Consider the following 26,920-nt stretch of genomic DNA (forward strand, 5'->3'; position numbering starts at 1 on the left):
GCTGCCGATATATGTGAATGGACATGACTTAGCAGTCAGTACTGAAAGAGAGGAGATTTAATTGAACTCTGGCTTCTTGCAGAGTCATTTTCATCACCGTTTTCATACAGACACTACGGCTCTCGTTTTTTCTGAAACTAAAGACTTTCCTCACGTTTGAAACAATCTAATTTCAGGCAGAGAGGAAGTACATCAGATTGATGGATGATTGTTAGGCTGATTACAATCAGAATTACAGGTTTGCTGCAAGTTAATGAAGCTTGGGGGCTAATAATTCAGTGCTGATGTTTGATAAGAAACCTCATTTAAACTCAAAGGCATGATGCTGAAGTCTGTTCTGGGTGGTCTCACTCCTGGGATGGTCAGTATACTGTTTGGGACAAAGATGAGATTAAAATATATATATTAATAAAACACCTTCAATAAAATGTGTTTGAAGTGCTTGTTTTTAAATCCAGACACTGTTTCCACAAGGACTGCCTGTGTGCCACCTTAAAAAGAAATTCCCTCATTTGGAGTTCTGAAGATGTTGATGGACAGTACGACGCATGAAATGTCCTGTAAAGGTTTTGATGAAATATTTAGTCAACAATAGCCAAAACGAGATGAGACCCAGGCGTGTCCGTCATTACGGTTTTAGCTCTCATCCTCCTCCCTTACAGCTTTCTAATTGGCCAACAACCAATTAGAAAGCTGTAAGCCACAGCAGGTCTGTGAAAATGCTTGTCAAACGTCTTCAGTAGCTCTGAGGGAACTTTGCTAACAAACATGTGGCGTTTGTAAGACAGGCAAGTGTTTGGTTTGACCGACGAGGATAAAATTCATACTTTCTAACACGTGCCGTGTTTCTCAGGCAGGCCAGTCTGAAGCACACAGAAGGTTCACTTGCTTCTTAATGCTCCAGTTTTCTGCTTTTCCTTTTCAGCTCTTCTTCTGGGCCGTGTAAGGCATTCACGGTGAATTAGTGGAATCTGTGCTCCAATACTAGGGATACAAACCAAAACACGATTCTTTGCCTCCATAGACAGGACGCAACCATTTGGAGTAAAACGCAACTGAAACAGTGTCAAATTTATTAACACTTTATAATACAGTCTGTGACTAAGGATGTCATCCCACTTTATTTGAAATTACAGTGTAATTATATTTATTTGAATATATTGAAAGGTAGATACGCTAGAATAAGGACATAAAAAGTCAAGTTTTTAAAGGAAACAAAAAATTATACTCTAAGTAAATGCAACTAGCGCATGATTTCCTGATAATTTAACAGAAAAACTATTTTTCCCCATCTTACACCATAAGTACACAAAGGACAACTGAATAACACAAAACCCGTCACACATATCAATATAATGAATATTAAATAACAATGTAGGAAAATAAAGATGCAACAAAGCCAAGGTTAAGACACTCCATAATACAGCCTCTGTCCCAAAAAGTACTGAAAAATTACTTATGCACTGCTTGTATTTATTTACAGTATGATTGTTTTAAAAACCTGACCTGTTACCTTCTTATTCTACTGTCTAAGTATTAGTAAATATACTTACATTGTCACTTCAAATACAATACACTGAAATTCCATTTAATTACATGGGGAATTACGCTATTTTAAGCTAAATAAGTATTATTAGTTATTCAAATAATTAATTATTAAGGAAAAGATTGACATGTAATCAAAATTACTTAAAGTCAGTAGGATACGTTTAATTGCTACCTTTGCTTTGTTATTTAGGTTGATTTTCAGGTCCAGCACATTTGAAAGTGAGAGTGTACTGCACCGTCTGTCGGCCAGAAGCTCAGAGTGCACACTTTGATATCAACAACTGTGTTTAAGAGAAAATATGTTTTTACCATATGAATGCAGGAGGACCCACCTGGAGCTACAGTTCATTTTTAAATGAGTTGCACATTGAGCTGATAGGCGCTCATGCGCAGAATCTATTAATAGTCTAACAAATAAATGCATAGATAAACTCATCAGTACAGGGGGCATGAGTTTGGAACTGTTTGCATTGTATGCAGGAGAAAACATCACAGCACTAAAACAAAAAGAAGTCCATTGAAATACATCTATAAAACCTGTCTACAACTTTATATGAATACAAACTCTTTCATGGTACAGTTTCAGTGTCAGGTGGTGGGAGAGCTTGCTATTAGCCTTCTTTTCAGACTCCGCTGGGACCTGTAGTAACCTGAAAGGTTGCAGAAATTCAACTGTTACTGGAAAACAGATTTCAAATGGACTCTATTAGCAGTGCTGTGGGTGCACTGGGTAACTCCCAGTGCATCAATGAGCATTAAAACACAGATGTGTACACTGTGGTAAGTCTCAGTGTAGCTGCTACTCAATCACAGGCTATAAATATACTGTGTATAACTCAAAGTGCACAAACAGCCTGCAATCTATCACCGGTCAACAACACGGCGTTTGGCTGTTCCAGCATTAATTCAACATTTAAAATGATTATTACTCTGTAATATTTTTCTCTCTAATTGCAGTTCATGGATTTTGAAGAATGTAAATGTCAGAATCGAGCGTCCGCAAAAAGCGGTTATAGTAAAGGTCACTTCAGTGGGCACGATAAATGAAGCACGAATATTTAATGGCTTGGATAGACAAATGAAAACTTTAATGATGCCCAAATGAACAATAGCCGTCTTCTTTTAACATATATTTACAGCTATCATAAGTCACACACAACAGGCCTAATCTAAGAGACTCAAATCCATAATTCAGTGTACTGATACAGGCTGAGGTAAGTCCATACAACAGTGGAAACAGTTTCAGTGTTCACTCTTGGCTAAACCCAGAATTTGGCACTGTAGTAATAACAACTAAAAAAGCACTAGCATCGTTTTGCACGTCCTTGTTGAGTCTTGCGCTACCTTTCTGTGGCTTATCCAGCAGGCTGCTTCTAACCAGCCAGTATATGAGGTGAGAAAATCAAAACCATTCTTAACTTAAACTTTTGTTCAAGGTCACCTTCTTCTCATATAGCAGCCATGTCTCCTGTGAATATGCTGAATGTGCAGGCCAGGAACAGCAGGCTTTGTGAGCAGACTGTGGTTGTGTGCAAGTAAATGGTGGATCTTGAAACTGCTGGCAATGCTCAGATATAAGTGTGCTCAGGTTTTCATATTATATTTTATCAGCCTTCTTTAATGCATCAGCCTTTGTTAAAACTGAGGCTGGTACAGAACAGGAAGTGTTGGTCCAAATATCCCCCAGTTGACCTCTATGGGCTAAAAAAGCAGGCTAACTTTGGTTCGCATGCACCCAACTTAACAAACCAGCTTGTTTTTCGGACAATATGAAAACATGAGCACACTTACTCCCCCTTGACTTACAACTGACAACCAACCACACAGTATGTGTAACACAGAGCAATCCACAGTCTGACAAATCAGGGCTACACAAAATCAGATGCTGCTGCACAGCTAATAAGATGACTTCCTGTATCTGAGGCTAGCTAGCTTGCTTCCTCAGTGATCAACATTGTTAACATGTGTTGCTGCTGGTTAACAGTGTGAATTGCTGTGCTGTCTTAACCAGGAAACGAGCCGATTTACTTTGTCTCCCTGCTGTGATTGCACTAAATGGCTGCGCTCAGAAAGGATGGAGAATTTCATTTCACCTGACATTACCCCGCGCAAATTTGCAGATTGTGTGTTTTGTTTTTATTCACCCCAAGCACACAGGTTGTGTTAACTATACAAATGCAGAAACATTTACCAAAATGATATTCACATGTCAATTCATTATAATGCTACTGTATTTACATATAACAGCAACAAAACGCCCGATCTCTTGGTCAGGTCTATGACCTTGAAGTCCTCAGGCCCCGGCCTGTGGTGGAGTGTCGAGCGCTCTGATGTGGACGCTGGGCAGAGTGAACCAGGCCAAAGGAAGCTCTCGTCCAGCGCTGTCGTCCTGGAATTTGATACTAAGGTAGAAATCTCCGGTGTAAAGGAAAAGCAGGGCACCCTCACATACAGTACTTTCGTTGGGTTTAACCTGGCGACAGAAAAGAGACACAGCAGTAAGAACTGTTAGTGGTCACCTCGCTGTTATTCCCTAATGCAGGTTCAGCTGCATGACTGGCTTTGATGATGAAGAGCAGACAAGTTCTCGTTCAGCTGAGAACGACTGCCAGAATTAAGCAGTTCTGCACATTCATGAAAGCGAAGAATTCAAGTATTCTTTCATGTGCTTTTAAAACTCTTTGTTCTGGCACCAGACGAATCCTGTTCAACAGCCTGCAGCTTGTTTAACATCAGAAATGAGAAGCGGTTATATACAAATACTGACTCTGAGGATCTCTTCAGAGCCAATAGAAATTTTTTACGATGAGAGTAAAAGGACCATGCCGTCTTTTGAGGCGTTAGGGTTGTTTTGCTAAGAAAAGTAGAACCTTTAGACTTTCCAGTGTGTTTTCCTCTGCGTCTACTTAGCCACTCAATTCTATTTAAAGTAACTGACAGTGACTTGTGCAATCGATCAAAACAAAAGTCACGTCTGTCTCTGCCGTTCCCAGATGTGCAGCATATATGGGAAACTAAACTAAGAAGACTAAACTATGCCTCTTTCCAGAAATTATGAGCTTAAAAAATGCAATTACCTTAGTTAGGAATTACTGAGCCCATTACAATATCAGCTTAAACTCCTGTGATGTGACTGTGTTACAATTGAGTATATGTGACCTCTGCTGCAACGACCTATCACCATTAAGAATAGATTTGTATTTGCATATCTCAGGTCTTTGCTGGGAAACAACATGAATATAGAACTGTGGCTCTGACCGACCGTATCAATGTAGAAGGTGTTGGAGCCGATGAAGGTGACTCCGTCCTCCAGATCGTAGTTCTGGACTCCATTCTGATAGTCCTGATATGGCACCACGTTCAGAGCCAGGGGCCCCACTGAATTCTTGCTGCGATTGGTCAGTTTTACTTCCAGGCTCACAGCATCCCCCACTTTACAGTCGGCGATGACATCGCAGTCACACGGTTTCTTATTCACCAACACATCTTGAAACAAAACAGAACAAGGACGACAGAAAGGATCAGTATGGGCAGGACAAGAGAGAAAGAATAAAAAAACAACAACATTCAAATCTAGCAAGGGTTCATTGTAGTAATATAACAACCACCCAACACACACACACACACACACACACTCACAACCGCAAAAGAAATAAATCCACACTGAGTGAGTTCAGTTCAATTCCTCTAAAGGTTGGCCACTGAGTCCTGATGTGTTCCCTGTTTGGCTAAGGTGCAGGGGGAGAGACAACGATTTGTTTTGAACAATGAGCTCAGTGAACTGAACGCCTACACGCTCCGGGCAGGCTAAGAAGAAGATCGACTTCAAACGTGGGAGTTCAGGGGCTCCCGAAAAGATCACCTGAGTAATGACTCCTCTGAGAGTAACAGCAGTGCACGCACACACACACACGCACACGTGAAAACCACTTGTCATATACTTTCTAGTGTAACACCTGCGGCTGTGATAAACACTGAGTCAGAGCGGCTCAGTCTGTGTGACAGGCAGATGAAAGAGCTGAGCTCGCTGCCGCTGGTGCCCCGATCTGTTGTGTACAGTGAGGGGTGGTGGCAAGTGGGGAAGTATTAAGATAGGCAATCCAGCAGGAAGGCGGGGGAACGAGGACGGGTGTGGGCAGCTGAGGCTGTGCTGTCACAGCCAGTGAGAGAGAGCCCCAGGGAGGCTGGAGCTACAGGAGGGTGACATTGAGACTCACGTCTGTATTAAAGAACACACTTCACTCAACACACACTACCACCAGCACACACTGAGGGGCTACGAGAGCTTTTCTTCTCCTTCTTTTTATTATTTGTGTTCAGCGTCTGTCTAGACTTCATAGGATGCATATAGAGAAGTTTCTGGATCTAAAAAGTAAAGCTAACTTTAACTGGCTGAAGCTTGCATTTTTTTCGAGTGGCCAGCAGGGTGCAGCTCCTCTGGTAGCAACAAGAAGTCATTTTGTAGAAACAACATCGTCCTCCTCGGATCTATGACCTCAGTAGACACTTCTCCCTCTCTGGTTTAGTTCCAGCCCTTGCTCATCATGTTTTGCTTCACCCGTCTTTGACATTTGGACTCAACATACAATGTGAAACTCTTGTTATTGAAAAAAAATTGAAATTTTATAATTTTAAGTACAAAAATTTGGCAAAATAAAAAGAAAGAACGCTGTAAGTGGGCAAGATTGTCATATGTTGTAATGATTATACTGAAAAATGCTGCGCTACTCTGCTGATATTGGACCAGGATTGGAATAAACAATCCACATAACAGTGCAATATCCTGCAAAGAAAAGTATTTTTGTAGTTAAAATGCATATCAGGTTAAAATAAATTACATAATTCTTTGTTTTTGCATTAATAAAGGTCCCAATCAGCCCAAATAACCAAGAGAAATTAAAAATGCATGCCATGAAAGACTTCGGGTCTTAAGAGCTTAAAGTGGACGTCCAAGATCTCAATGCAATCAATTAAAAATCCCATTATGATTATATTATTATTATTTAACTTTAATATAGCCCTGAGAGTAAGGCTGGATTATGAAGATAATATCATCAACTGTCTTTGTTTATTTTTTGCAATATTGTAGATTTTCCAGTTCTTACTAAATTTAGCTCGAGGCTTCTTCCACACTTTTTGTACTTTTGTAGTCTAGAATAAAAAGAAGTTTGTTTTGTTTCGAGTACTTATTGTTTTTATTCACAGCAGCAGATATTTCTTTCTTTAGAAAAGAAAGTGTTGACTTCTTTAACAGCACAGTGATCCATTCCCTGCTCTAAACCCGGATCATTTTGTGGCCGCTCAAGCAACTGAGCTCCAACTGCAATGTGTTCTGCGTGCATTTAACCCCCATTACATGCACTGTCCCACCAATATTAATTTGATAGCTATGTGCATGTATAAATAATGCATTTCCCGGTACGAGTCAAACTACTTTGCCTTTTCCAGTACACGAACTCACTTAGCAGAAACTGCAGCTCTGTGATCCGCGCATTGTCTCTATACAGGCCTCTTCCTGCAAATACTTATTACATTGTGTCAAAACTAAGTAGGTTTAGCCATGTGGACGTGCACATGATCAAGTATTCCTACAATGTGCAGCAGAGATCTACTTGACTTGCTTGCTGTTATTCCAACACTGTAATCACCTCACGCTGTTGTGAAGAGCATTTGGAAAATTACGGACTTTTGCTCTTACTGGAAGACCTCTGGTGATGTGCGTGCACACACCCATCCATAAACACACGCACAAAACATAACTCTTTCATAGCCAGAAGCGCTCAGCCTATAGTGACACCTTTGCAAGTAGTTATATTTAGTTTGTTCAAAGTCTTGTTGCTAGGAGATGTGCAAATTATAGGTAGCCTACATTGACTCTAAAACTGGAAACAAATTCTTTCACATTAAAAGCGAACAAAAGAGGATGGTTAGTCTGTAATGAGCTGATGAACTCCCACACACGCGCAGCTCTGTCACACACACACCCACAGCCTGAACACTTGCTGCAGTTTCTCTACTCTGCCATCCTCGATTGCATATCAGCACAGAGGCAATCTTCTGACTTAGATAACCAACGCAGAAAAACAACAAGTGGGAAGAAAAAGAGGGCCACTGCTAAGAGGAAAATTCCACAAGAGTTAGAAATAGATGCAATTACCTATGATTATATAAAAAGGATTTCATCAAATTGGTAAATTAGCACATACGAGCAAAGTAAAAGCCAGCCAAGACGGGAGAGATCAAGGTCTCTGACTGGCTATGGCTCACTGGGCGCATCTGCAAACGTCTACGAGTCCCTCCAGCTTTTGAAAAGCATCTGCCGTGTTCTTCTTGTTGTTGTGCAGAACTGAGAGAACCACGGTGCGCAGTTTATCTCCAAAGCCTTCTGTTAAGTTCTGCGTCGAGGTTTTATGAAGGCTGAATAAGCATGAGTTTCATCTCACAGGCTTTAAATGGGAAAAAATAATCCAGAACAAGTTAAGGAGAACACGTTTGTAATGAAAATCTGATTAAAGTTGAGTTTTTTTGTGTATCTACACAGTCATTCTATATGCACAGCTTCAAATTTTCCAGGCAAAGTCTACGCCAAGTACACTTTAAGTGATACCTTTTGTTATCAGTAAGATTTATGATTGTGTCTGAAATTATTTACCAAAGCTTAAGAGGAGATGTGATTTGTTGATGCATATAGTCTTAGCTCTACACTGCAGCTTCTTCAACTAATGTTAGCTTAAGGTCTCATCTCTGATATTTCAAAGTGAGAAACTTAAAACGCTGATTTAATATGAAACCCAAAGTTTACAAGTTTTGGACAACTTTCAATAACTGTTATTTTTAACCCTTTAAAACTGCCTGTTCCCTGTTAAGCAGAAAAATGTTCATTATCGTCTCTTTAAATAGTAAGGTTGTGCTTGTGCTTCCACAAATCCTGTTTTTGTTTCTAATAAAACTTCAATTACAATGATCTGTGGCTGGAAAGCGATAAACCAAACGATTGCTTAGCTCTCAGATCCTAGAAAAAATGTGAAATAAATATCCTCATCTGAACTTCACGTCAGACCAGGCAGGAGGACGAGGGTTGGGTAGCAGCAAAGAAAATGAGGTGGTAAATGAGCCATAGAGCAGTTTGGCCAGCTGAGGGAATTACGCAAGCGAAAGACGCCACAAAACACAGATTAGGTAAAAGTCAGCATGAAGGAGGATTAAATATCCAAATGCTGCTCCAACAAGTGCTGCAGGAGCAACAGGTGCATCACAGGGGATGTGTGTGTTTTCTAAGAACTGACTTGGGAGAGAACTCAGCTCATTTTTAATGTATTGATTTGTTGGGTTGTGACGGGTTCATTAATAAACTCCAAGAAACGAGAGAAATTGATCTGTTTATTAATTTGGTGCCTGTGCTAACTTGTTACATAATATGTGTAACGCACTCACACACACTTCTGCCCAGATGCTGCTGGAGTTGGCAGAAGTGAAGCGCTGCAGCAGGCGTCGCCACAGCAACCAGGAAGGAAACAGAGAGAGAGAGACGACACTTTCTCCTGCGAGTATGAAAGCCACCGATCAAAACGCAACTCTGATTAAACAAGCCTCTCCGCCCCTCGCAGTGTCTCTGTCACCCTTGAAGTAGGAGCGCAGGTGAAGATAAGGATGACGACCGACACCGGGTGATTTGCCAGTGTTTACTAGACTATAACGTGCGTCACCGCGGGTGTCAATACAGCTCATTAAGATTCACTCTCAAATACTGTGCAGCAACAGCGAGAAGAGGATGAGTTAGAGCCAAACAAATACAGATGTCACGTTCATCACACTTCGTGTAGGAAATGCTCGTTAAACACGGAGAGTTAACGCCGCAGAAAACTGATTACATCAGCGATATGTCGACAATGAGCGTGCATGCCTTTGTGGTGCAAGAAAAGCAATGGCGTCAAGAGAAGAGGCTTACAGTAATGCTAGTAATTATTAAAGATAACTCCATATCTGAATAATAAATAGTACACGACAAATCGCTAAAATCAAGAACAATCAACAGTGATTTCTCTGACCTGCTCACGACCAAAAGCCCTTGTGTAAAGTAAAACCAGGCTTACTGGTGAGGCTTACTACACCGACAGTGATTTATCCAGCAGGATTAACATTAACAAAGAGTTGTGCTCTGGCCCAGATGACCAGGTCAGCAGAGTTTAACAGCTCATCCCGGCCAGCGGCCGCTGGCAAGGCAGGGTCATTGATGAATGCTCCAACGGAGGCGGAGGATGTGCTTTGAAAGGTTGAGGTGTGCTGCAGTAAGTCTAAAAATAACCCACCAGCCTGTGATATTCCCCAAAGCCATCTGCCCCTTTTAGAATTATCCCCATAACAACGGCTCATTTGATATCTCTCGTCTTTCCATCAAATATTCCATCTGCTACAACGAAAAGATGATAGGAGCCCGCTTACTTCAGGTGACATAAAACACTTCCACGTTGTTGGAGCAGGAGGCCAGTACATCTACAAGTCTGCTGATTTCGGGCCGTCCTGTGGCAACATATGCAGTCTAATAAGTTTGCGAAGGCAAATTTACTCGGCTATAAATTTGCTCTCATTGCAACATGTTTCTAAAAGGTCTGAGTAATCGCTGTCCATCTGTCCCCTCTCCTCAAAACCCAACACTGTATGTAATTATTAACAGTTAACAGAAGCATATTTAAGAAGCTTCACCCTAAACAAGCAGACTTGCTCAACTCCACAGCAGCAGCCTGTAGCAGAAAGATTGGGGGTTATGTTGCAGTTTATGAGCTTGGTAGAAAAATATTGGCTCGTCTCCACTCGGGACACCTTACCGAGGGCTGCTTCCAGCCTGTACGCACCACGACCACGGCAGCAGCAGCATTACTCATCCAAAGCGTTCGCTTTAATTCCCGACTGGTGGCTACGTGACTTCTGTTTACCAAAATAATACTTCTCTCCCTTTTCGCCCTTGATTCAATCTCTGTGTTTTCCTCTTCAACAATATTGCTGTACTCAGCTGGCTCACTGTGTGCAGAGCAGCACCCAAGGTTGCCATTGTTTTGCATCCTTATTCTTCACTTTCAGCTGCACTCAAAAGGGGGATGCACAGGTTAAGATGATCATTCAAACCTTTTGAGACATTTAACAATTCCACCTATTGCTACATGTCAGAATACGAGTGGAAATAAGAGCGTGCTCTTTAGTGCTTCATAAAAGTATCACATTAGATGTGAGAGGCTCTCTTGTATAAGAGAGAATATAGAAATGCCATGAATGAATATAAAAACAAAACTAGGCCAACAATGTGACTAGACTGGCTCATGGCTCTTCAAATGTTGTTTCATTTCAGCTAAAATCTGGTTTTAAGGTGCCAAAGCCTGCAGTGTCAACACAAGGCAGATGTCACCCAAAGTCCTCACAATGTAAAGACCCGATCCAAACAGCACCATCGACTAACATGCTCCCACCAGTGATCCTAACATGTAAAAAATATATAAATAAAGTGGTAACCTTCAATATTTTCATTCTGTTTGTTTTCCATTGCTTTCTAATTTCATTTGCCTTCCTGCCTGTATTGAAACAACCGAGGCATGATATAACGCAGCCCGCCTTAAGCACATGGTTCACACTTTACCAAATACTTGGATTTTTTCCTCAACAATTTTGTTTCCACTAAACTGTGAGTGTGATAAGAGAAAATAACGCTTTAGCTCTAGTATCTTTGCTGTACAGCAGCGTCTCGAAATAAAACAGATCAATAGTGTGGGAGAGCAATAGTGAGATGGCTGTGTGCCATTACACTTTAGTGGCCCCATACTGGGATGACCTGCAAAAAAAGTCTTGACTTCCTGCCAGACCTAACTGTGGATAAAGCAGAATGATGAAACAACCCACAGCCCCCTTTTGTGACCTCCACAGCACATCCAGACACTGAGGAAAAACTGAAATTAGAACTGGACAGCTGTGGGATTCCTCAGAGGATTCTCTAGCAGTTTATAGAGAGAGTTAATAAACTAACAAGAGTGTGTGGGTATAAGTTTAGCTAACACTATTCTGAACAAGTGCACAGTGTACATATACCACCAACAGGTGAAGTAAATAACACTGTTTATTTTTTCACCGTGGCACCTGTATGAATTAGGGAGGAAGTGAAAGTTGACGTGTTATAAGCTGGAAAAATGGGCCAAGTTTAGGGATTTGAGTGAGTTTGACAAAGGACAGACTGTCCCTGCGGTGGTCAGTATCTATCAAAGGAGTCCAAGAAAAGTCCAAGTGATAGAAACGTGGCAGAACACACAGAGCATCAGAGTTTGTTGTGCATGGCTGCACAGACACACACAGTCAGTGTGTCCACTGCTGAAAGCACCAACAATGGGCACGTGAACATCAGAACTGGCCCACAGAGCAATGGAAGTAAGAAAGCCGGTGGCAGTGTGATGCTTTGGGCAATGTTCTGCTGGGAAACCTCTGGTCCTGCCATCCATGTGGATGTTACTTTGACACGTACCATCTACCTAAGCATTATGTCACACCATGCACAGCCTTTCATTGAAACAGTGTTCCCTGATGGATGCGGCCTATTCAGCAGGCCTATTGCTACAAAGCAACAACGGTTCAGAAATGGTTTGAGGAGCTAAACAATGACTTTGCATTGATTTGACCTCCAAATTCCCCAGAACTCAATCCAATCGAGCAGCTGTGGGATGTGCTGGTCAAATAAGGCCGATTCACGGAGACCCCACCGCATGACTTACAGGACTTAAAGGATCTGTTGCCTAACATCTTTGTGTTTGTGTGTTCAAAACAGATCACTGTCACTGTTAATAGGCTGATTGACAAGCATCCACTAAAGTATAGAAACAATATCTATTTTTCCCCAAAAAATGTAACTGTAAAATGGAAATATACACTATATTATCATTGATCCTTTACACTTGACCTTTAATAATATTCTCAGACCCACGATGGATGTTTAGAAAACTTGGTATAATTTGCTCAACATACAGAATCGGGTGTTATGCAAATACTTTAATGTAGGCGACAGCTCCGAGGCTCAGATCACAATCAGCTACAGAGATTTGAGTAAGCTCACATTTTTCTCACTGCACACGAACTGACTTCAGTTCCAGCTGATCATACACACTTCATGCAGTTTCCTCTGGAGCCACAAATGTCTTTATATGAATTCCATACATACTATAATACTCTGGAAGGCCTCAAACAGCATTTGTAATTTTGAGGGGGAAAATAAAATAAAAGTCCACAATTGGTTTGAGAGAAATTCAGCTTTCGCATGTTTATGCCAGCCCCTTGATAGACTGTGGAAAATATTTTTAAATGTGTAGGTTTTCATGTCAATTTATGTACCCATGTAGCAGCATTTAGATGGGATCCAAACAACTTATAATTCTCTTAAATGCCTGGTTGAAATGATGCAGCCCATTAGCTCTGCAGGGGTGGACTCTTTTTTAACTGCTGGTTTTTCCCAGTGCAGATGCTTGTATATAATTTTTCCAGTTGTGGTTTTATCATATGCTGAGAATTGGTTATGAAAATGCTTGTGTAGTCTGGAGCTTTAAGAGATAAACGCACTCTGTCCAAATCCCAATACAGCCTATAAGTTGAGGATAAAGTAAACTGCTTATTTGTACATTTTTTGTCAACTACCCATTCAGCAACCTCATTGTCAAAGACTCCGGATCACATCATCCTTCATATTTATAGTAGACATACCAGGCTGGGGGCAATTATTAGCTACCCCAACAGCAATACTGGTCTAACGTGTGTAGAAAGGAAGCAGCACTCCTACTACAACGTCATCTTTTCAGCACCTAAGAGAGAAGATCTTGGCAAAAAAATAACTTTGTTTACACTATGAAGAATTATTAGTCAAATACATATGTTACCATTTTTTTTTCCACAGGAAATTAAGGTTCAACATTATGATAAATGATTTTTCCTGCTCTGAGTTATATAGAAATAAACCACGCCTGTGCTTCTGGAGTAATTAAAACATGCAGTGTGCTAAAGAGAACACTATCATGAATGATAGTTTATTCTTAAACTGAGGAAAAACTGTGTCTGATATGTATCCATCCATCTTTGTCTGTGTATCCAATTCAGGGTCATGGAGCTGCTAGAGCCTATTCCAGCAGCCATAGGACGAGAGGCAGGTACACCCTGGGCAGAATCACCACTTTAAAACCCAACCCCACTCACATCTCAGGACTGTGAGGGAAGCCAGAAAACCCAGAGACAACCTACACAGACATTGGAAGAATATGCAATCTCCCCACAGATTCAAAACAAGGACCAACTGAGAGAGACAATATGGAGAAAACCTAAATCCACAAAAGTTTTCCAAGAAGCTTGGAACAACCCTATATGCCAGGTACACTGAAAAAACCCCAACTCAACATCACTGTGACACTAGAACAAGTGTCAGAAAGCACTGGAGTCATTAAAAGTCATCCCCAAAGGACTATGATTGCTAAAGTTAGCAGTAACCTATTAAATAGTTGTAACAACATTTTTAGTATGAACCACAGCCGCTGCACCTGAGCAGCAAAGGAGAACACCCTGTAGGCTTACACTGAAACTATTTGGCTGTACACATTTTTATCTAGCCTTCTGCAGCTTTAACTTTGAGGACTTATTGTGCTACAGCGTGATATTACTTTTTGAACTCTTATTCCTCCCCTCTGAATATCTTCCCAGGAAGCATCAGTACACACTAGCAGGATATGAGCTTTGGGCTTTGGCTTTCTTTCCTGTCTTCTTCCCCTCTCACATATCCACCTGTAACCAAACAGCAATAAAACTGCCATGATCCAATTTTTCAATTTTCCATAAAGTAATTTAGTGTGGCACTTGGCCTCAATTAGGCAAAAAAAAACACTTGATTGCAGACTACATTTGGGACTGATATCAGAAAACTCTGAATTAATTAAGGCCAATCATGTTAACAGCTCAGAGATGCACTCGCCTGATTGAGACAACACTTATGTGACTGCAATACATGCAAAACGACACCGGTCATGATAAATTATCTCGAGGCGTCTTCGACCATTCTGCGTTACTCAAACTATTAGAAATGTAAATTCATATTCCATGTGTCCAATGTGGTTTGGAGCACAATCAGGAGCACGCTTGAAGCTACTGGTCCATGTCCGAGGTGAGCTGGACAGAAGATAAGTGTTGAACAGATCCTTGCACTTAGAGTTTAAAGGCAAATCTCTGTTAATCACATATAGACAAGAAGTAATTGGGGCCATCTTCCCCCAGCAGACATCGATAGCTTGAGTGTGAAACAGGAAAAAGCAGCTGCTGCAATAAATCTGAAAATCCAAAACACTGATTTTAACACAACCAGAACGGCTTTTCTCTCTATCAGTGACCATACAGCACGACGGATTATACACTTACCAGATGACTTTCAATCATCAACTATTATTCATAAAAAAAGTCTTAATGTTTCCTGTTCTCAAGCGATTTCCAAAAACAAGAAAATTCTCATTATCTGCTTTAAAACAAATTACTCTGACATCTATAAGATCCAACAGCTTAGATGCAGAGAAACAAACAAAAAATTCAATTACAAAGTCCTGCTCTTATTCATTCTGCCCACTGTCACAATCCATAAAGTGACTCATCTGTGTACTGTCAATAATGAGACCATGGAGACTGGTTGCCGATTTGCTGACTTAGATGACCGATTTGTTGTTTTAGGGGTTGGGTAGATAGCTAACCCTGTGGATTATAAACAAAACATCCGCATTCTGTTCATGCACAGGGTAGTTTTACAAGTGTTAAATCAGAGGCTACAGTCAGCAGCTGCTTAGCTTTGCATAAACACACGTAATAGTAGGAAACAACCAGGCCTTCTTCGCCAACATCAGTGTCAGACCTCACAAATGTGTCTGTGGTTAAAACCTCACATAAACACACTCCTGAAGCTTGTAGAAAGCTTTTCCAGGAGAGGTGAAGCTGCTATAGCTGCAAAGAGTCGGCTTTGGAAGGATTAAGAATAGGATGCCACTCAAATTCATATGCGTGTGAAGGCAGAGGAGCGAATACTTTTGGCAATATATTGCAGCTTTTAGCTTTTGTCAACTCTGGTTTCTTGCTTCTTCTTGACTGTATTATTGTAACTGGATGTCATCTTGCTCACTGTTGTAAGAACAGATATCCCTGGGATGTGTGGAGGCTCATTTGGGTTAATAAATATCACAACTGGCCTGACAAGCACTCTTCAGGGAGTGCTATAACACATGATGATGATATAGTGATAGAATATTTAACTAACCTAAAAAAAGTGTATGATAATTTGATAACTGCAACCAATGCAAGCATAGTAGCATCACAGATTTGGGGAAAAAAAGAAAAAAAGGTACACTGGGTGCTTTGGCCATGAATTAACAATTCAGCGATGTCTGCAAACACAGACGAGCACAACTGCAAACTGAAACATGATAAATGTGAGAACTGTATTGCATGACAATAAGGTTCATAGTCTCTGCACCATCAAATATTTGCTAACTGGGATGGTGTGGCATATGTAATTGCAGGGGACGTTCAGCACCATAAAGTATCTGCCTATTCTTCCACAAGCATAATCTCCAAAACTGGAAAACCAAACAAGGCTGCTGTACAATCGCTCGCTGAGCCAATTCTACCCTGTACACTGGAACAACAATATCAACAGGAGGTGGAGGTGTTTGTTTGAGGAGGACAGATTCAGAGTTGGGGAGTGGGAGAAGGCGGAGGCAGCAACTGTTTTGATTCATCTCCAGACAAATCAAAGTCATTAGCGAGCCTCCCCTGAGAGATTCGCTGCGTTCAGATCTAAACATGGCTGGTGTCATATGCCGCTCTGCACTCTTACTCTCATTTTCTTGGCTCATTACTCTACTGTGCCTCTCCTCTTAATATGTTCCAACCCTAATTATGCAAATGAATCCACTTTTTCTTCTTGGAGATACCTTCGGGCACCGAGGTGGAATTCCTGTCCCAACCTTACAGCCAATTAAAACCAGCTCAGAAAAGAAACCCGCACCGCTGTTTCGTCGACATCCACGCCGATCTTTGTTTAATGAGGTGAAAACCCCACTGACATGGAGAGCTTTCATGAGAATGACCTTGGAAATAAGGATATCCCTTGAAAGCATGTAAGATTCTAATTTTACGGACTTTCACTGTAAAACGTGTTATGGTGGTAAGGAATAAAAAGGATCTGAGTTAAAAACTAAGGTTTAAAAGCAATTCTCTGGACATTTAGTACAGATTACACTAGAAAGGCACAATGAAAATAAAATATCCTTCAAGCTGCTTCAAGATGACAGACGAGGTTTAAAAAGAAGGCAGGGGAATCACCTCTGTTTCCCATAGTGCCTCGCTTTGTTTTTCAAGCTTGCCATCATGTGGGAGGTTGAAAGTGGTAAAAATTGCTCCTGATGACGCAGATGCAGCAGTGACTGAAGAGGATTTCCCAGGCAAGAACCAAAGGGCTGACAGTAAAGGGAATGTTGTTTTCTTATGTATTTATTTTAAAAAATAAGGAGGGGGGGTGCACAAAAACATCCCTGCCTGTTCACCCACACACAATCTGCTGCTGCATGATGTCCCTCTTGCTGCTTTTTTGTTTCTTGAGCAGATAATGTTCCAAACAGAAACACTGTGGGGTACAGTACTTTAATGTAGCAATTATGTCATGGACGAATTAAACCCGCGGGTACATGCAATCCATGTAGGCTTTAAGAAACTACCAAAGAAAGAAAACATCACTTTTGTACAGGAGATGTGTTTTCCTGTGGATGTACAGAAACACACACACAAAACTATGCTTACTACTTCACCTTGTCACAGTTTACTGTACATCACATTCCATTATATCATTCCCTTGTTAAGTTCACCGTGTTAAATTTTAACAGTTATATAAAAATATATATAAACTCTCACATCCAATAAAATCAGTGTTATTGCTCAAACCTGTGTGCAAGTAGCAACGGCGCGACCTTAACCTGAAACCTGTTGTACGTCTCTTCTGAGATGCTGAACCCGACTCCAGCCTTACACTGTTATCTCTGCCACTATCACAGGGACGAGAGGTGTGCAAGAACCAAGTGCAAAGAATCTGCATCATCGCTCAATTTTTGACTTTCCATTTCATTTATGGTCATTACTGTTAACTTAAGATTGATCACTGCTGCCATGTTTAAGATGTTTAAGATCGACTAAGCAGGAATCTACATAAATGTTTAAACTGGATTGATTAACTTTATCTCATCGAGATGATCTATAAAGTCTGGTATTTCCTGTGGACTGTCTGCTGTAAAAATGCTGGTATGACCTGACGTTCAGCTGTCTCAGTAAAAATAACTGAAAAGCAAAATTAAGTCTTCTCATTCACATAAATGAAGCACACTCATCAAAGGGAAAGAAACCAAGGGGTGACATGCATGGCTTTCTGGGTGAATTATCAGTGTGAAGAAGGAATTCTGAGGTAATGAGCTGTCAGTACCTCGCTGGGGGGAAATCACTATAGACAGCAGAGCTACCTGCAAGGTTATTATTTCCTCCACAGAATGTGTGGCAATCAATGTTTTAGAAAAGTTAGTTCAGTCACCTGCAGGGACATCAACGATTCAACAAGGACCGATACAGTAAATGAAACTGCAAATCTTCTCATTCAAAACTCCGCATTATAAACAAACTCCAACCTGCAGAGATTCTTATTTTCTAATCAAAACAGCCTCAAACATGGAAAAGTACTGGGTTTAAAGTTTGAGTTTGGCCAAAGCCCTCGTCTCTGTTGAGATCTGTTAGTGATGCTTCATTGCAGGTCTTGTAATGACTGCACTGTATTCCAACACATTTTAATTACCACCCTTCTCAGCACAGTGGAGATGAATGCACTTAATTTCAGATGTGAGACTCCGAGCCGGCATGCAAACAATGCTTATCAACATCATGTGTGACTAAAGCTGAAGAGGATGTAGATCTTATAATAGGGGACTGTTACTTTTATCACTGCATGACTTCAGACTATGGAAAGTGCATAATTTTTGAAGAATTTTAAAATGATTGCAAGTGTAAGTTTCTAGGATGTTATTGCCAGCATGCATCCACAGGACTAGAAAATAAACTTTAAAAAAAATAAGAGAATGATATTCAAAATTCATCCTATTAGACACAGAACTCGTTTTGGTTTCCATTCTGTTGAAGAAATTATAAAATCACAATCATGGAATATTAAGACTAGAAAGTAGTCCTCTTCTGTCACCGGTAAAGCGTCCTTCATCTAGCGTTAATTATCTTGCATGTATATTTTAAGGCATTATAAAAGGCCCGAATAGCACTGTTATATATGAACAGTACGCATACCAGGCTAACTAGCATGGCTAGCAAGGTGCATCTAAAATTCTCTGTAATATTAAATTGAACTCAAATTTTGACTCCTGAAAAAAAATTAGAAAAGAAAACATCTTATGGGAAAAAATGGTCTGCTTACTTCTCAGGTTCCCACCTGTTATTCATACTAAAGCAGCTCTCATATATAATTTAAGCCATAATGCAATAAAAATGAGTTACCTGGACAAACCCCCCTAAAACAAACAAAGTTTGTTAGTTTTCATGAAAGAAATGTGTTATAGAGATCACATTTTCTTTTTCTGCCAGCTGGTAGGAAAAAAATGTAAAAATGTAATCAACTTAAATTTTTACATTGCACTAAGGAGGAAAATTACAACAGGAAAACTTCTTAAAAAATAAACTAAAATAAAATAAAACAACATGCACAGCTAGTTAATAAAAGATGGTATCGTGACCAATATGCCTTTCTAATTAGTTTACACACTGCATGCACACATCAACAAAGTTGGAAACTAGCCATGGAGAATATAATTTTTGTACCTCTTGTTCAAACCAATAAAACAAGTACTAGGATCATTATTATCGTCATCTTTGGCATGTAATGATAAACCGATTGAGTGAAGTTTACTCAACATGATAAAAGAAAAAAAGAACGTGAAATTTTTCCAACAATCTAAAGACGGTCGAGCAGAATTAGCCAACACTAAGTTTCTAGACTAAGTTAAACCTCACTGGACAGCATTACATCACTAAACCAACCTCCACCAATCAACTTCCTGAAGCAGGTACCTGAATGCAGTTGCTCCATCAGTCTTGACTACCCCTCTCCCAGATCACTGTCAGCATGCGAAACTATTCATCCTCCAAACTCTTCCAATGACTGCACTCCATCTCCCCCTCTGTCACTTCTCAACCCCATCATTCCCCCTCATTAAGTGATGTGGGACGTGCTCGCCGTATCCATCTCCACAAGTCAAAGTTGATTCCTTCTTCCCACTCTTTCACATTAATTTGTATCCTCCACCTTGCAGCCCCTTCCTCCCTCATCCTCTCAGCATTTCCTATCAGTCTTCCTTCATTAGCACTGGTGGCTTGCTCATTGTGATCATTCATTTTACTTTCCATTAGCTGTATCTTCTCTGTAAATATGATCCCTGCTTTGTTACATTTCCTGATTATTTTCTTTATGTAAAACCTGAGTGTTTATGCATTATAAAAAGACCAGGTAAAGATTTAAGGATAGGAAAAGTAGCTTGAGGTGACCAACTAGACCGAGCAAATATAATTAGATTTTATTCTCAAACAGCTCTGGTGCAAAGTGCTCACTTAGATAAAAGGTTTGTACTGCACACATCCAACAATGCACCATGCCTGTTGAAAAATTAACACACATTACTTCCCCAACACCTGATTTTGCCAAGGCCAACAAAAAAGAAATAAAGAAGTTATTATTGCTTTATGTTAAATGCCACTGTTAAGTAATAAAGCAGTCAATTCCAAGGTATTAAGACAGGTTATTTATGCTGGCAAATCTTATGCATTTACTCAGATTTGAATATAGGAAAAAGTAATGAGTACTGGGGGCTATCAATTATCTCTATAGTAGACGAGTGAAGTAAACCACCTTCACAGGCCATCACAAAGGCCATCGAGAGAGAGCCAGGGGTGTATTAGACATCTTTCGATTCATGAGTGTTTCAGAATAAGACACGCGGCGCTGTGATTAGATACTTGCAGATCACAGAAAAAAGAGATTTCAGTAATCTGAAGGCAGTTTGCTTAAAACAAAAAAGACCATTAAAAATGAGTCAGAAATAAAACAGGGAATTGTAAAATCTTACTGCACCTTGAATGGACCCCTGCAGGCACCATAATGATAAGCAGTGAGTCTTTAAGCTTTCAGTAATTAGTAATGAAAAGCTTTAAAATTTTAACTGTGAAAATAAAGACTTTGAAAAAATAAACCTATACTTTGATAGCAATATTGTTCTGCATTATTCCAGCAATACTTTATTTATGCATTTATATTTCTGTTAATACTTTTCTATGTGCTAGTTTTCCATGTCGTGGGTGATGTCGGCCAGGATACAAAGAAGATACCATAAGCTAAGTATTACTTGGTGACACCATCTGCTCACTGTGTATGAAAAATGCTCTTAGCCACTGTGGCATCATAAATCGATTTCTATTGATTTCTGGTCTTTGGATCCAAACTTTAGCAAACCGACCGCCACCATAGTTTTATGCCAGGACCAACCATGTTATCAGCTAATGCTACCTACATTCATAAACTAAAGGGGTGTTACATATACATACACACAAATTAGTGCTAAGTGACTGACTAATTGGATGGTCTGTACCACACAACCATAATCCATATCGTTTGTCAAATGACTCCATTAAAAATGGAAAAAGAGCCAACAGCAACAAAAGGGCCAAGCAGACAGCTGCCTGTGTTGGCACAGCTGTCTATCAAAGCTAATTTAAGTGAAAAATAGTCATATCGCCACCGAGTCCGGTCAAAATTCAATGTGCTGCCCTTGGCTGGATGATGAAAGACTGATGAGAAATGAATAAATCCCAGGATTAAAACCAACATGCATTATACAGTGGTGCAGCACACCCTCGCGTCCTTGATGTTAACACTTCGACAGAGGCCTCTGTAGATCGTTGTCTTGGATAAATTCAAAATTGCACCGCCACAAGGTCTCACAGCTCACAAAACAGAAGCTATAAATCTTCTTCTACTGTCAAGTACCATACAACATCTGGCTATTTATTTGCCATCTGTTCACGGACCAAATGGCTGTTGCAGCAAATGGGGGCTTGTTATGGCTATTGCTGAACACCTGTACAATTGAATGCAATCCAATTCAATGGCTCTGGAATAAAAGTGACATTCATAAAGCTTATTATACTCAATTTTTATGGTTTGTGACAGAAGCTCATTCGTATGTTTTCTCTAGTTTCTTATTTTACTTCTGCTGCAAAGTCTGCCAAATCAAGCACGCAGATCAACCCGCTATGGTGTCCTCATGGGAAATAAGGGAGCTGCCAAAAGTGTGTATCCACTAAGTGCATTACAACTATACTGAAGTACAACATTTAGCTGTTTTCTACTGTCAAGAATGTGATTTTGGTCAAATATGAAAAAGTCTGTTCCTAATAAAGAAACAGCAGCCAACAACAACAACAACAAAAATCTAACCATAAAAATGGTGTGATATTTGACCTCTGACCTCACTGTTACACTTCAAATCTGCCTTTCTTTCAAGCTGACCCAAAATACGCTATATCTTTAAAGAAAGTACTGTCAGGAGAAAGAGAGAGCAACTTAGTTTGAAACATAATGTAATATAATATGATAAGTTATTCATGTCCAGTTATTTACACATCAGTACCTATTATCCATTACCTACTTTTATATAATGTTTAAATACAAATTCCCTTAAAAGTAAACACTGCACAGAGTGAGCTGGGCCCTCTGAGTGCTTCTTGTATAATTATGGTGAAAAAGCATAAAGTGGCAGTCGATGTAAAGTCACAAATACATGAGCAACACACAACAGTATGAATCCACCTCAGCAAACAAACTAATTTAATTTAAAAAAGCAGTTTACTTTGCTTTAAATAAATAAATTTAAAAAAATGTTAATCTCTTTTGCCTGTTGTCTCTTTGTACACAAACAGGATGTGGTCTGTTCCAGGTTTGCAGTGTAGAAGGAGACTTGTGGCTCGAGCTAGTTGACTATTGCAATCCCCTCTTGTCATTTTTTCTTATTACCAAACTGATCAAAAGAAGTGACAGACTTATGAATAATATTCTTCCAATTTATTACATGATCTCACAGAAAAATCAAAGGACTTTGTCTGATAATTTCTGGCAGTGATAAAGCATCTGAAGAGTAAATGCAGAAGGTTGACTCGTACTCCAATGAAGAGCAAGTGGACGGTAACTCAAGATGCTTGAGCTCGAGGAGGTTTAACAGGCCAGCTGAGCTCGGCTGCTCCCGTCCCCCCATCAGAACTTTATTGTCTAAATGTCAATAGAAGGTTAGCAAAATCTTGTTAAGGAGTGAATATCAGATGCAATTATACAAGGAGGCATGAGCAAAACCTCTGTGGCTCTCATCCAAGGTCTAATTAGGCAGAGCAGGTTTGTGTGTGTTTGGTATAATTAAGGGGTAGAGGAGAGGCTGTGTCACTGATGAGGACCAAGATCAGAGCACCAGGCACAACCTGTTGATAAAGAACACTAATCAAAAACACTTCAGTATTTTATTTGGCTAATTTGAAGCAGAGAATTGTTATTGCAAAATTAAAGTGTGTGTGCAGATGCTCACTTTTTTAATGAGTCCAGGATTCTTAATCAAAACATGTAAATGTCCACTGTTACACAGGGTTGGGAACCGGAATAAAGTGGGCAGGGGTCGTTATTCAAACTTTAAATAAACATTTTATGAAACTGAAAATTCACTTAAAGTTAGACTCGTGATTTTTGAAAACAAGTCTTTTTTTAAGCCCATTTTACTCACACGCCCCTCGATTCAACCCAACACACACTGTAAGTGCTGCTTCACAAAAAGCTCAGACTTCTAAATTAATAAAATAATAAAAGGAGGGCACCAAGTTACCAAAATGAATGATTTATAGATTTTTGTAATAATAAATCAAGTCTGGAAAGACACAAAGAAACGCTGACACTTTAAGTGGTCCAGGCTGAGGTCTTTGAGAAAAACTGTAACTTAATAGAGTCGGTGCAACTGTGAACAACCTTTGAACTTCACTGGCACAAACACTACTCTAACATTGTGTCAGTCATTCTAAATCAAAGAAGAAATATACGTTTGCACATATGAACTTTATTTTAGGGTTTTTAAAGGAAAAACAAAAACCACACTCATCTCAAATATGATACATTATTTGTGGATTCAATGCTCAAATGACTCTAGTGCGAGTTAGAAAGGATCAAAATAACTTTCATTAGGCTGAATATTATTGGTGCTTGTGTGAATACTGTACATCAATTCCCTTACAGCATATTAAGTAAGGAAAATACTTGTGCATCTGTATCTCTTCTTCAGTGGTAGCCCAACGACACCATTCCTGTATTTGGCACTGATATGTTGAAGCAGAGCAGAGGGGTGTCAGTGCAGACAAAGAAAGAAAAAATTACCATACAGCCCATGTTCTGCTGGGTAAGAAGATAAGAAGAATCCCAATTCTCAGTGAAGATTCCTGCTGTGGTTTTCTCTTCTCACACAAATATATTTGCCTGCATTGGTTAGCAGGTGATGGTCTATTACTACAAAGGAGACTAAAATTTACGTCTAACTTAATATTCAATAGTAGATTTGCAATGGCTTTAGTAGTTATCCAATGTTTGGGGTGAGGATATAACTTTATGAAGCTAACAAAATCACTGTTCCTGATGCAAACCATTACTACAGTGCAGAACTCTCTGGGCTGTAAGCGTAAATCTTCCAAGTGATGCAGGATTTTTTAAGGATTGAGGGATGAAGGAATAAGAACTCCACAAGTACCAGTAGTAATTATTATGAAGCAAAATTACTTAAAACCTCCAGCCGACTTGCATGCTACATAAAGCTGGCGAAACGAGCTAGTCTGACTTGCAGATAGACATCACAGACATAACCACAGTGAAAATAGCTTATATCTATATTAATATTCATTGCAATAAAAAGCCACTTGAAAGCCAAAAGACCTTTTTGTAGATCAACTTTAATCTACTGAATGAGAACAAGCTGGTGAATGTGATTACATATGAAACAACTGTTAGAAAGACAAAGGTAAGTACCCTGTAACTGTGTGGGAGGATAAAACAAGAGCATAGTTGGCAGCAAAAACAATTCAAAGATGCAGCATTCAGCACTATAATCATATACAACCCAAGTCAGTCCGGCTCTTCTCCCTTTCTGCGTGTCAATCAGATAAGCTGAGAGTGGGAGTAAACAACGAGAGCACTGGTGACAGATCGCTTGTAAAGACCTACATGACTGTTTCTGGGGTTTGCCCGTGCAGCTTTACACCATGAGCATGCATGACAGAGGAGAACAAAAGGCAAAAGGACAACTCTCTGACAGCATGTCAGCTGAATCCCAGTGAGGGCTGACATCAGAGCCAAGATCACATTTGTCAATGGGGCTCTGAGGGTTGCCTCAGATATTCTGCATCCATTTGCGCCCCTTGGCTTAGCTAAGCAAATTATCTGGAAGTTTGGATTCAGTTGAAAGCACCATGATGCCGGCCCCTCCAGTAGCTACAGCAGCAGCTCTCAGTAGTAGCTCATGCGCTTGCTCTGTCCCTGAAAGTCTTACATGTCTGCACTACAAATGGCATTGGTGCTTCCAGAGCAGAGGTCCGTTAAAGACCACTACAATGCTTTCTCTTTAAATATATTCTCTTTGTTACCAGTAATATCAGATACAATTAGAGATGAAAGACTGACTCTGAGACTTTTATCTGCTGGAGACAGCTGACTGGTGGCTTTTCATATCCCTGCACCAATACAATGAAAACAATTAAGAAATATCAAAGGGAAAATTACCATACTAAAAATAAAAAAAGCTAGAAAGTAGTTGCCGTGTAATACTTCTCTATCTTGGATCAATTGTATTTGATTTTATTTGAATAGCGCCAAATCACAACAGCAGTCGTTTCAAAGTGCTTCACGTTGTAAGATAAAGACCCAACAATAAAACAGAGAAACCCTGTTTGAGCAAGCACCTAGTGACGGTGGGAAAGGAAAAACTGCCTTTTAACAGGAAGAAACCTCCATCAGAATATCACCGTCTATTGCTTTCTAGGTGAAAACAACGTGAAGAGGTTTCCAAACAACTTCATCAAAGACATTGTAGCTGTGTTTTTCTTATCTTTGGTTCAAGAAGCAACAAGTATCAAACCTAATGACTTGTCCATAAGTCCTCTCCAAAGAGTTGGAACAAACGTGAGAGGATTCCTAGGACCAGATTTACTATGTCGATGGAGACTTCTGTGAGCGATATGCTAACAACATACTCATTTGTAAACAAGATGTGGCTAGTTCATTTCAATCAGTAGCAGCACTCTACCAAGAACAAAGCAAAATAGCAGGTCAAAACTAGCAGAGCTGATGAGGGAGTCTGTAATCTCCAAACCAAAAATAAAACAGGTTATTATAAGCATATGTGTGTTTTTGGAAACAGCATGACAGCTCAGATAAATGAGAGGCATCTGAAACAGTTTTTATCTCAAGTAGAAGATTTTTGTGTTAGAAATTGCTGGGGACTGTGAAAAATGTCATGGCTGAGAAGGAGCACAAGATTCTTCCAGACAAGAGCTGCGGTATTACAAAAACCTGAAATTTGTGTCATACAGCCAACTGTAATGTGCAGACAGAACATAAAAAAACGACACCAACAGATCCCCATTTGTGTGTTACTGCTGACGTGCCATGTTTGTAAATGTTAGCAACACACTTAAGATCTGTCTGAGCCCCATTAATTGTTGCAATTTGGCATCTATTTCCATATAGCAGGTAAGAGCTCTAAAACAATACAGTATCACTCTGATATTGTGCACTGCAGAGAAAAGATGCAGGCTATTGTTCACTTTGGCCCAACTGCTGTTTCAAAATGTGGAGGTCACTCTAAAAAAGAAACTTGGCTGCCAGTAACCAACGCAAGACCATTATTAAATCTAGTCCCTAATATTTTAATCTGTTACTGAAGGATAAAGACACAAAATGTAACTTTTTCATAGAAACGTGGAGATCAAACCAAAACAGGCCTGGCAGGAAAATTTTACTTCATATTCATCACGGCCTTGAATCCAACTTAAAATAAATAATAATGTTGCTCTTTTTTTTTCTTTTTTTTTTTAACTTTTGAGACACATAATTGACCAACTTTCTCACGACCAAAGCATCTGCACGTCTTGCTGGAGAAATCTTGTTTAAAAAAAAAAAAAAAAAGTATGCTTAGAAGCCAGTTTTGGAAGCTGGGGGTTG

General features: G+C 39.8%; 1 protein-coding gene across 1 annotated transcript in view; it reads right to left on the bottom strand.

Annotated features, from left to right (window-relative positions):
• Nucleotides 1-3,310: 3,310 nt before the first annotated feature.
• trappc9 (trafficking protein particle complex 9) overlaps nt 3,311-26,920 on the bottom strand; it is a gene marked incomplete at its 5' end in the record, with an annotated part of 200,264 nt that continues 176,654 nt past the window's right edge. Inside the window, 2 exon segments of the mRNA XM_005949770.3 lie at nt 3,311-4,021; nt 4,811-5,034. Of these exon segments, the coding sequence (XP_005949832.2) occupies nt 3,842-4,021; nt 4,811-5,034 (404 nt within the window).

Source organism: Haplochromis burtoni, unplaced genomic scaffold, assembly GCF_018398535.1.
Source record: "Haplochromis burtoni strain Fernald_Lab_line unplaced genomic scaffold, NCSU_Asbu1 Contig_704, whole genome shotgun sequence".
Classification (NCBI taxonomy): domain Eukaryota; kingdom Metazoa; phylum Chordata; class Actinopteri; order Cichliformes; family Cichlidae; genus Haplochromis; species Haplochromis burtoni.